We start from the raw sequence: 18310 nt of genomic DNA on the forward strand, positions 1-18310 counted from the left end.
GAACCCGCTTCCCTGTTGCATGATTCTCCATTGATGGAGTCAAAGCACATGGTTGGGGTAGTGGTGGCTGCACCCCCTAGCATGGCATGCAGCTCCGCGTAGAAGGGGCATGTTTGCGGCTGTGCCCCGGACCTTCCGTTTGCCTCTCTGACTTTGTGGTAAGCTTGCCTTAGCTCCTTAATTTTCACGCGGCACTGCTGTGCGTCCCTGTTATGGCCTCTGTCCTTCATGGCCTTTGAGACTTTTTCTAATATTTTGCCATTTTGTTTACTGCTACGGAGTGCAGCTAGCACTGATTCGTCTCCCCATATGGCAAGCAGATCCCGTACCTCCCGTTCGGTCCATGCTGGAGCTCTTTTGCGATCCTGGGACTCCATCATGGTTACCTGTGCTGATGAGCTCTGCGTGGTCACCTGTGCTCTCCATGCTGGGCAAACAGGAAATTAAATTCAAAAGTTCGCGGGGCTTTTCCTGTCTACCTGGTCAGTGCATCTGAGTTGAGAGTGCTGTCCAGAGTGGTCACAATGAAGCACTGTGGGATAGCTCCCGGAGGCCAATAACATCGAATTCCATCCACACTACCCCAAATCCGACCCGGAAAGGCCGATTTCAGCGCTAATCCCCTCGTCGGAGGTGGAGTAAAGAAACCGGTTTAAAGGGCCTTTTAAGTCGAAAAAAAGGGCTTCGTCGTGTGGACGTGTCCAGGCTTAATTCGATTTAACGCTGCTAAATTTGACCTAAACTCATAGTGTAGACCAGGCCTAAGAGAAGTCACACTGTCCTATGGGGCCCATGGGGAGTCATTGCTTTCAGGAGTTTTCTAGCTCAAGGACAGTGCACCTACTGCCTGCCCCCCCCCCCCTTTATTGGGTACAGCCTGCTCCCCAGGCTGGTGCAGAAAGGGGTGGGAATATATTCCTCCTCCTCCTTCCCAAACCGTTTGTGTCTACAGTCTCCATGTCCTCAGGGGACTGTGCTCCCCTGAGCACAGGAACTGCAGTTTTGCCTGGCCCTCATGTAGGCCACACAAAGAGGTTGAAGATGCCATGTGCCTCTCCTCCTGCCTCCCACCCCAGCATGAATTCACATAAGGACCAGACAGAATATGGCTCCTGATGTTAAAATTTTGAATGTTAAAAACATTTTCTCCTGACTGGTAAACAAATACGAAAGCAGGTTGGAAAGGGCTTTACAGTTGCTTCCCTTGTATAGCCACATTGCTGGGGTCACAAATGGCATTTCAGCTGCAGATGATAAAGTTCAGCACAAGACTCAGAAATAGCATTGAAAATAAAATTCTCTTTTGGTGTGCATTTTAGTTTCTTTTTGCTGTGAAGTACACCTTAGCTTTTAAACTTGCAAATTGCAAGGTTGAATAAAATGGGTGTGAGTTAGGTTTAATTGTTTTTGCATTTGCAGATGGATATGAGGTTCGCTATAAAAACCTTATGGTCTCTTCTATCAAAAATGAAGAAATCATACAAAGTGAAAAGGACCAAATTGAAAGTGAAGGAACAGAATATAATATCTCCAAGGACAGCCAGTGGAAACAAACTATAACATGGGTGCATTTAATCCGCTACCATAATTACTTAATAAGACATAACATGAGCCCTCTCTTTGGTATGAACTGTCAATTTTACTTTTTTTTCTTGATGCCAGGGGAATTAGGGGAGTTATTCTCTGGGACTAACTCCAAAGTACCTGATACTGATCCTGATTCTGAGCTCTTTTGCACTGTGTAAATCAGGAGAAACTTCACTGAAGTCAATGGGGTTATGCCAGTGTAAAACTACTGTAAATGAATGTAGACTTAGACTACCATATTATGTCTCTTTTGCATCACTAAATGGGTCTCTTGAAATTGATTTCTTGTTATTATTTCAGTAAGCTATTTCATTTTCAAACTGTTTTTTTTTAATTATGGAGGCCTAAGAAAATATTCGATTGTCAAGGTGATAGTGAGAGTTGCACTTAAAAACAACATTACATCCCAAGCTCCAGGGGTGGTTTTGTTCCGCCTCAGCTGTTGTCTCAGGGTAAACCCCTAACTAAGCTCCTGGGAGAGATGGATTCTTCCTTCCGCTGAGCAACTCTTAAAATAATCACCTCAGAAAGCGTTTCTTTCTGCAAGCACCAACTGGGAGGTGGGTGCTCTAGTCTGTCACAGAATTGTATGGATTTTTAAGCTACTTTTGTTATGTTTATTCAGCTACAGACAGCCCTGGTCCATGACTGTGGCTTCAAGGTCCTACAACAATTCAAATAAACAATAATGATTAAGAACCATCAGTTTAGGAATTCTGCAAAAAAAAATTTACAGATTCATTGCTGAATTTATTTAAATTTATTATATGTTTTGGATTTATAAATGCCAAGCAGTCATAGAAAGTCTATATTTCTAAATAGCAAATGGTAAATTAATTAAGATTTTTCTCTTTCCAAAGCGGTCTCCAAATCAATACCTGGATCATTTTCTATGGAAGATGCACTGTTCACTTCTGTTTTTGATACAGGAATTGTTCTACGTTTAGCAGAAATGCATATTTTCCTTAAAAAACATCTGTATATCTATTCAACATGTTGTCTTGAAGATTTTCCAAAACAATTGCAGTTTTTAGAAAAACCAGGTGCTAGTCTGGCTGCTGTTCCTGTAAAGGTATGTTTTAAAAATTATTTCCCTGTCACGCTTGCATGACATGCCTTGCACTTATCATTCATGGAGAGCTTCATGGACTCTCCAAATATTCTGTTTCTTACCAGCTCTTCTACAAGGGTGAAATTCACACCTGTGTACAGGGCTAGCACAAAGCCCATGCCACACTTACGTCCTATTCAAGTCTTATTTTAAGGAATTAATTGTTGCATCGGCTTTTGTGCTGATCCTCTGCACAGGAGTGAATTACATCCAATGTACGTTGTGTCTATAGCATGAAAAATAGTAGCAATTAAACAATGTTATTTTAAATGAAAATTTTCATAAAAAGCTAAAGAAAATTTCAGTGTTATTTGATAGAAGACCAATACTTTTGCCTTATCCCTTGGTTAAATCCCCATGCATCACACCAAAAATACCACAATACCTAATACATATTCAGATTGTAAAAACCTTCTATCCTGTCAGAATTGTATGTTTTGTATATATTCTATATGTTACATACAATATTATGAAACATTTTCTTCAAAAAATTAATTATATTTATTTGTCTAAAGAGGACACTGCAGAGGTGTTTAGCTCCAGATTTAATTTATTTTTAAAGGTGTTACAATTGTAAATATGCTTATTAGACCAGCTGAGTTGGTAGTTTTAGAGTCAGTCCTTTCAGGACTGAAGGGTTGCAAACAAACATGTCAATTAGTCCAGTCCAGATCTCACAGTCATAGAATTTAAGGCCAGAAGTGACCATCAGATCAGCTATTCAGTTCTCCTGTATATCAGAGGCCACCAACACAAACCCAGCACCCACACACTAAATCCAAAGTATTACAGTCCACAGGAGCCTAAACTATTATGTGAAACAGGCAGAGCATGGGAGAGACTGACATATACCAATGCCCAAGGCCCTTGCAATGGAAGGGAATTGATAAGTGAAATATACACAGATTATCTCAGTGGGTGAGCTGCACAACATGCTGCAGAGGAAGGAGAAAAAACCTAAAGTCACTGCCAGTCTAGGAGAAAATTCCTTCCCAACCCCACATACATTGATCAGTTAGACTCTGAGCATGTGAGCAAGAATCAGCCAACCAAGCATCTGAGAGAGAGAATGCTCAATGCCACTTTGGAGCCCTGGCCCGCCCATCAGTATCCCATCTCACATGACCATCTCTGATGCTTTAGAGGAAGTAGACCAAACAAAACCATCTAAGAATACACTGCGGCGGTGAGGGGTGTCCTTTCTTGAACCCTACAGGATGCCAGCTGAAGCCCTGAAACATAAACTTTTAAGAACATAATATATGAATTGGAAGAGACCTCCCCAGGTCTGCTGAGCCCTGTCCTCCACCATCACAAACAATCCCATTATACAATCCCACTCTTACATTTGTCCATCTCTCTCTTAAAACTAATCTAGTTTTTTCTCCCCACAATTCCTATTGTGAGGATATTCCAGAACCTCACTCCTTTGATGATTAGTAACTTTCTGATTTCCAGTCTGAATTTGTTTATGGCCAGTTTATATCAATTTGGTCTTGTGTCAACATTGTCCTGTAGCTTAAATAGCCCTCCCTGGTGTTTATTCCCCTCCCCCGATGAGAGCAATCATATACCCTCTAAGTCCTCTTTTTTCTAGGTTAAATAAGCCAAGCTCTTCCAGCAGAAACAAAAATAGGTCTTGAACTAGGTTCCATGATTAGGGAAGTTGACTGAACTGAAGAACTCAAGCATCTGAATATGAAGAAGCTTGGAATTACTGTAAGTCAAAGTTGCAGAAACTATCTGAAGCCTGCATCCAAAGCAAGGGGAAGAAACTCATCGAGAAGCATTGCAGACCAAACTGGATGAACAAGCATCTCAACAGATTGTTAAGAGAAAGCAGAAAGCCTACAAGGAATGGAAGAAGGGATGGATCACGAAGGAAAGCTAACTCTTGGAGATCAGAAAGTGTGGGATAAAGTGAGAACTACCAAAAGCTAAGCAGAACTGGACATTGCAAAGGAAATTAAAACCAATAGTACAAGGTTCTGTAGCTATATAAATAAAAAGAAAACAAGTAAAGAAGTGGGACCACTAAACACTGAAGATGGGGTGGAGATTAAAGATAATTTAGGTATGGGTCAACACCTAAACAAATACTTTGCCTCGGTTTTTAATAAGGGGCAATGGCAGGGTGGCTGATGGGAGCAAGAGTGTAGAAGTAGAAATTACCACATCCAAGGTGAAAGCTGAAGCAAAACCCGAACAACTTAATGGGACAAAATCAGGGGGTCCAGATAATCTCCATCCAAGAATATTAAAGGAACTGGCACATGAAATTGTAAGACCAAGAGCAAGGATTTTTCATGAATCCATAAACTTGGGGGGCATATCCCAGGATTGGAGAATTGCAAATATAATACCTATATTTAAGAAAGGGGGGAAAGGGTGATCTGGAAAATGATAAGCCTGCTAGTTTGACCTCAGTTGTATGCAAGGTCTTAGAACAAATTTTGAAAGAGAGTAATTAAAGACAGAGAGGTAATTGGGATAAAATACAACATGGTTTTACAAAAGATAGATCGTGCCAGACCAACCTGATCTCTTTCTCTGAGAAGATAAGATTTTCTAGACAAAGGAAATTCAGTAAATCTAATTTACCTGGATTTCAGTAAAGCATTTGATACAGTTCCATGTAGGAAATTGTTAGTTAAATTGGAGAAGATGGGGATTAATATGACAACTGAAAGGTGGGGAAGGAACTGGTTAGGAGACCTTAACCTGTCATACTGAAAGATTAACAGTCAGGTTGGCAGGTGGTTACTAGTGGAGTTCCTTAAGAATTGATTTTGGGACCAGTCTTATTTAACATTTTCATTAATGACCTTGGCGCAAAATGCAGGAGTGTGCTAATAAAATTTGTGGATGACACAAAGTTGGGAGGTATTGCCAATATGGAGGAGGACTGGAATATCATACAAGAAGATTTGGAGGACCTTGAAAACTGGAGTAACAGAAATGGGATGATATTTAATAGTCATGTGACAGGTTGGATCACAGAAACCCCCTTTGGGTCTGCCACCTGATGTGCCAAGACTACCTCTGAGCCCGTTTTCCTCCGACTTCAGTGTCCTGCCTGGTTTGAGCCAGACATGCTAGCCTGCTACAAACACAGACCCAGGTCTGAACAACATCCCCCAAAAGCTGCAGGCTTAACTGAAAACAGCTTAAGAAGTGTTCCTGTCTCCAACACTCAGATGCCCAGCTCCCAATGGGGTCCAAACCCCAAATAAATCTGTTTTACTCTGTATAAAGCTTATACAGGATAAACTCATAAATTGTTTGCCCTCTATAACACTGATAGAGAGAGATATCCACAGCTGTTTGTCCCCTCCCCCCAGGTATTAATACATACTCTGAGTTATTTAATAAGTAAAAAGTGATTTTATTAAATACAAAAAGGAGGATTTAAGTGGTTCCAAGTAATAACAGACAGAACAAATTACCAAGCAAAATAAAATAAAACACACAAGTCTAAGCCTAGTACAGTAAGAAAACTGAATACAGATAAAACCTCACCTCAGATGTTTCAATAAGCTTCTATCACAGACAGGACACCTTCTTAGTCTGGGCACAATCCTTTCCCCTGGTACAGTCCTTGTTCCAGCTCAAGTGGTAGCTAGGGGATTTCTCATGATTGCAGCCACCTTTGTTCTGTTCCACCCCCTTATATAGCTTTGGCATAAGATGGGAATCTTTTGTCTCTCTGGGTCCCCACCCCTCCTTCTAAATGGAAAAGCCCCAGGTTTAAGATGGATTTCAGTACCAGGTGACATGGTCACATGTCCTGTGAGACCCCAAGTCTTCATTCCTCCCAGCCTGACTCACAGAAAGGCCTGCAAGCAAACAGAGCCATCCACAGTCAATTTTCCTGGTTGATGGGAGTCATCAAGATTCCAAACCACCATTAATGCATAATTGCTTAATTACAATAGGCCCTCAGAGTTATATTTCATATTTCTAGTTCCAGATACAAGAATGATGCATACAAATAGGATGACCACACTCAGTAGATTATAAACTTTGTAATGATACCTTACAAGAGACCTTTTGCATGAATCATATTCCAGTTACATTATATTTACACTCATTAGCATATTTTCATAAAATCATATAGAGTGCAACGTCACAAGTCATGACCTTGCACTTTGCATGTAGGGACTAACAACAAAAATTTCTGCTATAAGCTGGGAATGTATCAGTTAGAAGTGACAGAGGAAGAGAAAGACATGGGTGTATTGGTCAACCACAGGACAACTATGAGCCGTCAATGTGATGCAGCTGTGATAAAGGACAGTGCAACCATAGGATGCATCAGGTGAAATATTTTTCGTAGAGACAAAGAAGAGTTATTACCATTATAAAAGGCACTGGTAAGACCTCATCTGGAATAATGAGTGCAATTCTGGTCTCCCATGTTTAAGAAAGATAAATTCAGACTAGAACAGGTTCAGAGAAGGGCTACTAGGATGCTCAGAGGAATGGAAAACTTACCTTATGAGAGGAGACTTAAGGAGCGTGGCTTGTTTAGCCTAACCAAAAGAAGGCTGAGGGAAGGTATGATTGCTGTCTATAAATACATCAGAAGAATGAATTCCAAGGAGGGAGAGGAGTTATTTAAGTTAAGGGCCAATGTTAGCACAAGAACAAATGTATATAAAGTGCCCATCAACATGTTTAGGCTTGAAATTAGACAAAGATTTCTAACCAGCATAGGAGTGAAGTTCAGGAACAGCCTCCCAAGGAGACTATTGGGGGCAAAAACCTAACTTGTTTCAAGACTGAGCTTGATATGTTTATGGAGGAGATGGTATGATGAGGTTGCCTCTAATGGCATATGGTCCATCTGCGACTGCTATCAGCAATACCTCCATGCTGGCCAGAGATTGGACACTAGATGTGCAGGGCTCTGAGTTACTACAGAGAATTCTTTTCCAGAAAAAAAGGGTCTCTGGCTGCGGGTCTTGCCCAGATGCTCAGGGTCTAACTGATCGACATATTTGGGATTGAGAAAGAATTTCCTTCAGGTCAGATTGGCAGAGATCCTGGGGCGGAGGGGGAAGGCTCATCTTCCTCTGCAGCATGGGGCACTGGTCACTTGCTGGTTTGAACTAGAATAAATGGTGAATTCTCTGTAACTTTAAGTCTTTAAATCAAAATTTGAGCACTTCAATAGCTCAGCCAGAGGTATAGGTCCATGCACCCAGTCATCCTAGTATCTCTTCTCTGCACCTGACCAAAATTTTACACTGTATTCCACATGAGATCTAACCAGTGTCTTGTACAGTGGCATAAAGACTTCTCCATCTCTTTTGGAAATGCCTCATCTGATACATCCTAGGATTCCATTTGTCTTTTTCAGAGCCTTATAACACTTGTGGCTTATAATCATCCTGTGATGGATCAACATATCTAGGTCTCTCTCCGTCTCTGTCACTTCCAAACGATGAATCTCAGCTTGTAGCAAAAATTCTTATTATTAGACTCTAAGTCCATGACTTTGCACTTTGTAATATTGAATTTCATCCCTTTAAGGTCATCAGGATTTTCCCATATAATATTCTGATCATCTTCTGCATTGATGATTCCTCTCAACTTGGTATCATCAGCAAATTTAGCACACAGTTATATTTATGCCAAGATCACTAATAAAAAATATTGAATAAAATTGGTCCCAAGACTGATCTTGAGGAACTTCACTAGTAATCTCCCTCTAGTTCAATAGTTCACCTTTCAGCATGACCTGTTGCCTTCTCCACTTTAGCCAGTTCCTTGTCCACCTTACAATTCTTGTACTAATCCCCATCTTCTCCAATTTAGCTAGTAATTTCCCATGTGGTAGTGTGTCAGATGTTTTACTTCAGTCCAAGTATATTAGATCTACTGTATTTTCCTTATCTAATGAATCAGTTATTTTCTCAAAGAAGGAAGTCAGGTTAGTCTGGCATAATTTACCTTTGGTAAACCCATGTTGCATTACATCCCCATTACCATTTACCTCCATGAATGTAATTATTCTTTCCTTCACAATTTGCTCTAAAACCTTGCATACTACTGAGGTCAGAGTAACAGGTCTGTAATTGCCCAGATCGCTTCCCCCTCCCCTTTCTTAAATATAGGTACAATGTTAGCTATTGTCCATATGGTATTACCCACAAATAGATAGATTTATTAAATACCCTTGCTACTGGACTAGCAATTTCATGTGCCAGTTCTTTCAGTATTCTGGGATGGAAATGATACAGCCTCCCTCCCCCAATTTGAGCACATTAAGCTCTTTAAATTTTCCTTCCAACTCACGTGTGGTAATTTCCATTTCTATATACTCATTTTCATCAGCCGTGTTGTATTCATGCCTATGTTCCATATTATCATCTTTATTGAAAACTAAGGCAAAGCATTCATTTAGATTTTGGGCTATACCTAGATTATGTATAATCCCCTTCCTATCCACACTGCATAGAGTCCCAACCTCGTCCTTCCTTATTTTCTTTGTATTTCTATAACTAAAAATCTTCTTGTTATTTACTTTCCTTGACATGAGCTAATTCAGCTTGACTTTTAGCTATAGTCATTTTATTCCTACATTTTTTTAACCTCCAAAATGTAGCTTTCTTTGCTGATCAATCCCTTCTTCCATTCACTGTTGGTCTTCTGCTTACTCCTAATAACCTCTTTGAGGTGGTTACTCATCAAGCTGGGTCTGGAGCCTTTCCCTACAAGTTTTCCCCCTTATTTGAGATGCAAATTGGAGATTGTTTTTGTATAGTTGGTTAAAAGAAATTTCAAGCCTCAAACCTAAATAAAGCTATTGTGACAGACCCAGACCAGTGGGGTACAGGAGTCTGGTAGAAAGCAAATATACTGGCCACTAGATGAACTATTTTCTGTTCCCTGAGTGACCAGAGCAGGGGCTGCCCTAGAGTAATCAGGAACCTGTTAGAACCAATCAAGACACCTGAAACCTAGTAAGAACTTTCTAGAATCAATTATGGCAGACATGCTAATCAGGACACCTGGTTTAAAAAGGACCTCCCATCAGTTAGTAGCGGGGTGTGCAAGGAGCAGGGAGTGAGAAGACGTGCTACTGGAGGAGGGAAGAGTTCAAGCATGATCAGGCTTCAGGAGGAAGATCCTGCAGTGAGGATAAAGAAGGTCCAGGGGGAAGGCCATGGGGAAGTAGCGCAGGGAGTTGTAGCTGTCACACAGCTGATAGAGGGAACATTGTAGACAGCTGCTATCCACAGGGCCCTGGGCTGGAACCCAGTGTAGAGGGTGGGCCCGGGTTCCCCCATCCCCTCAACTCCTGATAGGACACAGGAGGAGTTGACCTGGTCTGTGAGAAACACCAGAAGGGAAGGTCTAAATTGAAAGGGATCTGGCCTGTCCCCGACCCACTAGGTGGGACACAGAGACTGTGGGGATTGTTCCACAGTCTCTGTGTCCCAAATAAAAAAATAAAAAAAAAAGAGGGAGAGGGTTTATTTTCCCCCTCACCACAATGGATGATGTAGTGCGGGCACTGATACAAGCCATGGCTGCCCAGCAGGAGGCTACGCGTGTCCAGGCAGCCGCCCAACAGGAGGCAGTGAGGCTGCAGCAGAAGACCAATCACTTGTTAATGGACCAGATCGCTCAAGACCATGCTATATTGCAGGAACTGGTAAACCAGGTGAAGGCTCTTACAGAGCTGAACCACAGCCATGATGGGACGCTGGTCATACGGGCCAGCAATTGGCTACAGAAAATGAGACGGGAGGATGACATAGAGGCATACCTCCTGGCCTTTGAGAGGACAGCCATATGGGAGGCTTGGTCCCGAGAACAGCGGTCTGGCATCCTCGCTCCATTCCTGTGTGGGGAGGCCCAGAAGGCCTATTGTGATATGTCTGAAGAGGCTGCAGCAGACTACCTCCAGCTGAAAGCAGAGATCCTGGCCAGATCTGGGGTAACAATTGCAGTGCGGACCCAGCGATATCACCAGTGGAGGTACTAGGACAACAGAACCTGGCAGTCCCAATTATATGACCTCATCCATCTCGCACGAAAGTGGTTATGGACCGAGTCTCAGAGTCCAGAAGAGATACTAGAGATTCTGGTTAGTGACCTGTACATGCGAGGACTACCGCCAGATCTTCGCACCTGGGTAAGCCAGAGTGACCCCTCCACCTACTACAAGGTTGTTGCACTGGTAGAGAGGCAAAGGACGGTGAGGGAATTGACCCAAACAGTTAAGGAAGAGGCGCCCCGGGTTAAACTAGTGGCACTGATCCCCAGATCTCAGGCAACTGAGCCCCCAGGAAGGCCCAGGTGGAAAAAGAGAGGGACTGAAGGCCCACCAGAGGCCACCAAAAGTCAAAGCACTGAGGGTGAAGAGGATCGTGATGTTAGACCGGGGGACACCTTGGGCCCCATACAGATGTTATGCTTGCGGGGAGTGGGAACACATAGCTGCACAGTGCCCCAATGCTGAGGAGTCTATGCAGTGTAACCTAGGCAACCAGGAAAACCCATGCTCCCTAATTCACATTGTGGGGGTTGCACTAACCCCACACAAATATACCAGGCCATTGAGGTTAAATGGAGTAGAGACCACAGCACTGATAGATTCGGGGAGCACCATCACACTCATCGCAGGAAAGCTCGTGAAACGTAGTCAGTTACTACAGGCAAAACGCACTGGGGTGACATGCATCCATGGGACGGTTAGTTACCACCCCACCATCCCGGTAAAAATTGAAATCCAAGGGAACGCTACAGAGATAGCAGCAGGTGTAGTGCCTAAACTCCCTTACCTGCTGCTCATAGGGAGGGACTTCCCAGGATTTGATGACTTACTCCCAGTAGGGGGGTTGGAGAAAGGGGAGGACCCTGAAGCTAGTGAGGCGTCCACAGTAGACTGTCAACTCCCAATTTTCTCTGAAATTTCCCCAGACATTTTATCCACTCCCAGGTGGGGCAGAAAGACGAAAAAAAGGAAAGAAGGGCAGCTAAGGCCTTGGGAACCTGAATACTGACCCAAAGCCAGAGGGTTGCTTTCGTAGGTAGGCGGACCTGGGCAGCTGAAAAGGAGGCGGTCCAGGAGGGAGAAGCACTTGAGACAGACCCCAACCCTAATGCCTCTGAACCGGCAGACGCGATAGAGACCCATCCCTAGAACTCGGGCAGACCAGCCCTGGGAGGTAACATTTTGGACAGGACCAAGCTGAAGATCCAAGGTATGACAACATTAGGAAGGAGGTAACAGAAATAGATGGGGTCCCCATGGAAGGGAAAACCCAGGAACCTGGCCCCTACTTCATTATAAAAAAGGATCTCCTGTACCGGATTGCACCAGTACAAGGACAGAAGGTAGAGCAGCTCCTAGTGCCTCACAAACACCAGAAGGCCGTATTAAGCCTCATGCATAGCCATCTTTTTGGGGGGCATTTAGGGGTAGAGAAGATCCTGGCAAGGGTCCTACAAAGGTTCTTCTGGCCCAGAGTGCATGAAGAAGTGTGGAGATACTGCGCCTCCTGCCCAGAGTGTCAGCTGCACTGTCCCCATCCCACTTGAGGGGACCTTTGGTACTCCTACCCATCATAGAGGTCCCGTTTGAGCGAATAGCCATGGACCTAGTGGCACCCCTAGAGAAGATTACCCGGGGCCATCCATATATACTTGTCATTCTGGACTATGCTACATGGTATCCAGAAGCTGTCCCCTTGCGGAACACAGCCTCGAAAACAATAGCCAAAGAGCTAATGGGGATCTTTGCCCGAGTGGGGCTACCAAAGGAGATACTGTCGGACCAAGGAACCCCATTTATGTCAAAACTAATGAGGCACCTATGTGACCTACTCCACATACATACCTTGAGGACTTCGGTCTATCATCCACAGACCGATGGGCTGGTAGAAAGGTTCAACTGAACCCTGAAGGCTATGATAAGGAAGGTGGTAAGTCGAGACGGGAAGGATTGGGACACTCTACTACCATACCTTATGTTTGCCATCCGGGAGGTGCCTCAGGTCTCAATTGGGTTTTTTCCCTTTGAGCTATTATATGGGTGCCACCCTCGAGGCATCTTGGACATAGCAAAGGAAATTTGGGAGAAGGAGCCCAATGAGGGGAAGAATGTAATTAAGCATGTGTTACAAATGAGGGACCGGATAGCACGGGTCACACCCATTGTGCGGGAACACCTAGAGAAGGTGCAAGAGGCCCAACGAGCTCAGTATAATCGCCAAGCCAAAGTTCGGCAGTTCCAGCCTGGAGACCGAGTAATGGTGCTGGTACCCACAACAGAGAGTAAACTTTGGGCCCAGTGGCAAGGACCCCACGAAATAGTTGAACCTGTAGGGGAGGTAAATTACAAGGTGCAACAACCGGGACATCGGAAACAAGAGCAAATATATCATATCAACCTTCTGAAACCCTGGCATGCACAAGAGGCATGTGCAGCTGTCCGAAAAGACCTACCCCAGGAAAACAAATCCTCCGAACAGGTGAGGGTGTGTCCCAAATTAACGCCAGACCAGAAGAATGAGGTGTCTGAGATGATCTTCTGGAACCAAGATGTGTTCTCAACAAAAAATAATATCTATTTATATAGGGGAGGAATAGCTCAGTGGTTTGAGCATTGGCCTGCTAAACCCAGGGTTGTGAGTTCAATCCTTGAGGGGGCCACTTAGGGATCTGGGGCAAAATCAGTAGTTGGTCCTGCTAGTGAAAGCAGGGGGCTGGACTCAATGACCTTTCAGGGTCCCTTTCAGTTCTATGAGATAGGTATGTCTCCATATATTATTATTATTATTGACTACCCTAGACTTGACAAAGGGGTACTGGCAGATTCCCCTTGCCAAAGATGCAAAGGAAAAGACTGCGTTCTCTACCCCAGAGGGTCTTTTCCAATATACTGTCCTCCCTTTTGGACTACATGGGGCACCAGCTACCTTCCAGCGCCTCATGGACAAGCTATTATGCCCCCATAATCATAATGCTGCTGCCTACCTAGATGATGTGGTCATTCATACCCCAGACTGGGAAATCCACCGAGAGAAGGTAGAGGCAGTCCTCAATACCTTCAGGTGAGCTGGCCTTACAGCAAACCCTGCTAAGTGTGCCATAGGATTTACAGAGGCCAAATATCTTGGCTACATTGTGGGAAAAGGTCTGGTAAAACCCCAACTGAAAAAGTTAGAGGCCATCCAAAATTGGCCTTGTCCAAGTCACAAGAAACAAGTCCGGGCATTCCTAGGTGTGGTGGGGTATTACCAACAATTTATCCCCCACTTTGTCACAAGGGCAAGCCCTCTGTCAGACCTAGGGAAGACCCGTGGACCTGATTTGGTGAGATGGTCTGACGCAGCAGAGAGAACGTTCACAGACCTACGGACTGCCCTCTGCAGTAACCCCATACTGATAGCCCCAGATTTCACCAAGGAATTTATTCTGCAGATGGATGCATTGGAAGTAGGGTTGGGGGCCGTCCTATCACAGATGGTCGGGGAGGAGGAACACCCAATTCTCTACCTCAGTAGGAAACTCCTTCTGAGGGAACAAAAATATGCAGTGGTGGAGAGAGAGTGCCTCGCTGTAAAATGGGTCATGGAAACATTCTGCTGCTACTACCTGCTTGGGCGCAGATTTGTCCTCGTGACCCACTATGCCCCACTTCAATGGATGCAGCAGAACAAGGAGAAGAACACAAGGGTGACCAGATGGTTCTTATCCCTCCAATCTTTCCAGTTCCATGTGCAAAACAGACCAGGGAGCCATCATGGCAATGTGATGGCTTGTCACGTGTGCACTGTCTGGCGTCCCAAGTTGCCCAACCCCTTGGTGTTGAGCATGGGGGAGGGATATTTGACAGACCCAGACCAGTGGGGTACAGGAGTCTGGTAGAAGGCAAATATACTGGCCACTGAATGAACAATTTTCTGTTCCCCGTGTGACCAGAGCAGGGGCTGCCCAAGAGCAATCAGGAACCTGCTAGAACCAGTTAAGACAGGCAAGCTAATCAAGACACCTGGAGCCAATTAAGAACTTTCTAGAATCAATTATGGCAGGCAGGCTAATCAGGACACCTGGTTTAAAAAGGACCTCCCATCAATTAGTAGGAGTGTGTGCAAGGAGCAGGGAGTGAGAAGACGTGCTGCTGGAGGAGTGAAGAGTTCAAGCGTGATCAGGCTTCAGGAGGAAGATTCTGCAGTGAGGATAAAGAAAGTGCTGGGGGAAGGCCATGGGGAAGTAGCCCAGGGAGGTGTAGCTGTCACACAGCTGATAGAGGGAACATTGTAGACAGCTGCTATCCACAGGGCCCGGGGCTGGAACCCGGTGTAGAGGGTGGGCCCGGGTTCCCCCATCCCCTCAACTCCTGATCGGACACAGGAGGAGTTGACCTGGTCTTTGAGAAACACCAGAAGAGAAGGTCTAAATTGAAAGGGATCTGGCCTAGGTGGGACACAGAGACTGTGGGGATTGTTCTCCGTTTCCCCCATGCTAGCCAGTGATGAGGTTAGCTGAGTGGATGGCAGGTTTGAGCCACTAGCAAAAGTGGCCAAACTGAGGGCTGCCGTGAATCTCTGAGGCAAGCAAATCCACCTATAAGCGCAGGACCCACCAAGGCAGAGAAGGAACTTTGTCAAACTATATACTCACATTATATCATTCACAGCAAGCTTCAACAGTTGGAAGTGTAGGGTCTACAATAACGATGCCGTATATATATATTGATTTTAGTCTCTGAAGGTTCAATTTAAAGTTAAACATTATTTTCTTCCCATCCCACTCCTCACCTGAACAGGAATAACAATTACCATTTTAACATTGAAATAACAGGCTATTCTTTATGGTTAATTTTACTGTCCATTCTTCAGTGTTTTCATATAAGCCTGCAAAAATTTGTTCTCTTACCCGTCTGACTTAAACTGCTTTTATGAAAGTAGCTCTTTAGAGTTGGTGAACTTTCTGTAATGTAAGACGGCATATCATTACCCAGTTCCCAGCAATGAAGAGCAATGCCACTGAATAAACTATAACTATATGGTATGTGACATTTATAACAGCCATCATATATCAAAAATTATTTTACTCAGTCTGCTCTCCTTTTGATATAATTAGTATTACACTGTCCTAGAATAATCAGCTCCAGAAATCACTGTTATGTTCATGACGGGTGCAAGCAGCATAATCATGTGTTAGTTTCACTGTTGTAGACAGCTAACAAGCATAAAATTATTTGATTTTTTTGTTATCAGCTCAAAGCTTCATTGATTTTTATAACAACATTTTAGAAGATTTAATAATTCAGTAGGTTGTACGCATTATTTTAAAAAATTGTTGCTGTAATTTGATACTTAAACCTCAGCGTTTTTTTCACTACAAATAGGTAGATGACTTATTGAAAGGATCGTTATTATATACAGGATCTCATCACTTATGCATGTCTGTATAACTTTTTTAATCTATTGAAGCTTTTTTCTCCTCTGTTGAACAAAGAATCCAAACAAATTACGTTAAAATTTCAAAAAATGCTCTAATAAAATTGTGTACCTTTTTTGAATTTTTCATGCTTACATTTTATATCACTCTGTAACAGTATGTAGGACAGGAAGTATGTAAGACAGTAGTTTGTTGTTTACAGGATTTTGAGAAAGTTGAGTTGATAAATACCAATGTCTGTAGTCCAGCAACCCTCCAGTTTGACAGGCGGAGCTGTGTCATTGTTCTTCTGAAAGGTTCAGTGTGATGTAAACAACAACAGACAATGTTGTACAATTAAAAACAAAATATGCCATACAGTTCTGTGTGGTACATTAAAAATATACACTATAAAAATAAATTTCTATAAATCCTTAATTAAACTGTACAACATAGACTAGATATTGCAAAATCATAAAGATATCAAAAACTAAATCCCTATTCCCAGGCCCATATTAGAATGTTCTTGTAAGTTTGTTGCATCTCCATGTTAACATGTTTATATGTGTATAAAAAAGGTTTAATCAGGCATTGAGGGCTCAAAAGTGTCTTAAACTCAGAGCCTTGTATTGTGGATGGTGACGAGTTCATGGACACAGCCAGAGCATCAAGAGATACTGAGGAACCATGTATAGTGTGGGGTACCCCCAGGGACAAAGTCTGCTTTAGTTTGCAAAGAGAACATTGTGGGTATGTCATGGGTGTTTATTGTCTCAGGGTGTTTTTATCCTTTGAATCTGCATGGCCAAGGACCCACTGACGTTATCAGACCACTTTTTGTGGCTGAGCGATGAAGCCACTACTGTAGTTGTTAACATATATGGAAACGGGTTGAGTATCTCAGCATTGGATTTCCACATGATCAGCATGTCATATAATTTTTAGCAAGAAGGACAAACCATCAGGAGCTTGGAAGTACAGTTTTTAATTACCTTTTCACTTTTAAAAACTCTTCAGTTTATTCATGACAAAAAAATCTCACCGTATGAACTCTTAAAAAAGCTTAACTGAGCGTGACTTCTTTTAAAGCTGCATATTTACTTGAATAACTATATAAAAGTAGTATATTTATACAGCAGTGGATGTTATAATGGGACTAAAAAGACAGTGTAGATTGTAGACAGTGTAGCAGTGGTTTTCAATCTTTTTACATTTGCAGACCCTTAAAAAATTTCGAATGATGGTGTGGACCCCTTTGGAAATCTTAAACATAGTCTGGGGACCTCCAGGGGTCCACACACTCCAGGTGGAAAACTACTGGTCTAAAACTAACTGCTAGCCAAGTTCATTTTATATTGGAAAAAAATTATAAATCTTTATTTTGGTTTACATTTGTTTTTCAGATGTCTCTAGAAATTCTTGGAGCCCCACATAAAATGTCCACAGTGAGAATAGCCTCCACAGTTTCTTTTTGCACAGACACAGACATTCAGCTAGACAACAAAGCAACGATTGCTCCAAACAAGGAACTTTGCATTCAGTGGTACATTCCATCTCTGGAGAAGTCAACAAAAGATATGGAGACTATGGTATAATTACAAAATGAAAGAGTTGGATTGGAGCTTTTTATTAAAAATAACAAAGTGCATTTAAGTGCAGTACCTGAAACTTGTATAAATCATATATACATACAGTGCATGATGCCATACGCCTGAAATTGCCTGTGTATGCAACAAAAATATTCATCTATTGCTAAGAAATAGATTATCAACTACAAAAGCAAATTAATTCAATTAGGACTAAGGTTGACCTAATTCAGGGGTTCTCAAACTGAGGGTCGGGACCCCTCAGGGGGTCACAAGGTTATTACATAGGGGGTTGTGAGCTGTCAACCTCCACCCCAAATCCCGCTTTGCCTCCAGCATTTATAATGGTGTTCAATATATTAAAAAGTTTTTTTAATTTATAAGGGGGGGTCACACTCAGAGGCTTGCTAAGGGGTCACCAGTAAAAAAGTTTGAGAGCCACTGACCTAACTCATCTTGTTGTTATTACTACATAGACTGGGTGATTGTGCTTGCTATATGGACCATAATACTTCGATATAATAAAATGACTGACACACACCGGGGCAGGGAAGAAGCTTCAATAGTATCATGTCCCCTAATCCACATTGAATAGAAGCCCTCTGTTCAGTCTGCATGAGGT

General features: G+C 43.0%; 1 protein-coding gene across 14 annotated transcripts in view; it reads left to right on the forward strand.

Annotated features, from left to right (window-relative positions):
• CFAP54 (cilia and flagella associated protein 54) overlaps nt 1-18310 on the forward strand; it is a 207898-nt gene that overhangs the window by 180842 nt on the left and 8746 nt on the right. For 12 of the 14 annotated variants that reach the window (XM_008178756.4, XM_024099621.3, XM_008178755.4 and 9 more), the window contains 3 exons: nt 1420-1623; nt 2448-2659; nt 17506-17691. In XM_008178756.4, the coding sequence (XP_008176978.2) occupies nt 1420-1623; nt 2448-2659; nt 17506-17691 (602 nt within the window). Of the gene's footprint in view, nt 1-1419; nt 1624-2447; nt 2660-17505; nt 17692-18164; nt 18294-18310 lie in introns of those variants that run through there. The other 2 variants (XM_065560861.1, XM_008178758.4) reach the window with 2 other exon arrangements.

Source organism: Chrysemys picta, chromosome 1, assembly GCF_011386835.1.
Source record: "Chrysemys picta bellii isolate R12L10 chromosome 1, ASM1138683v2, whole genome shotgun sequence".
In the NCBI taxonomy this organism is placed as follows: Eukaryota; Metazoa; Chordata; order Testudines; family Emydidae; genus Chrysemys; species Chrysemys picta.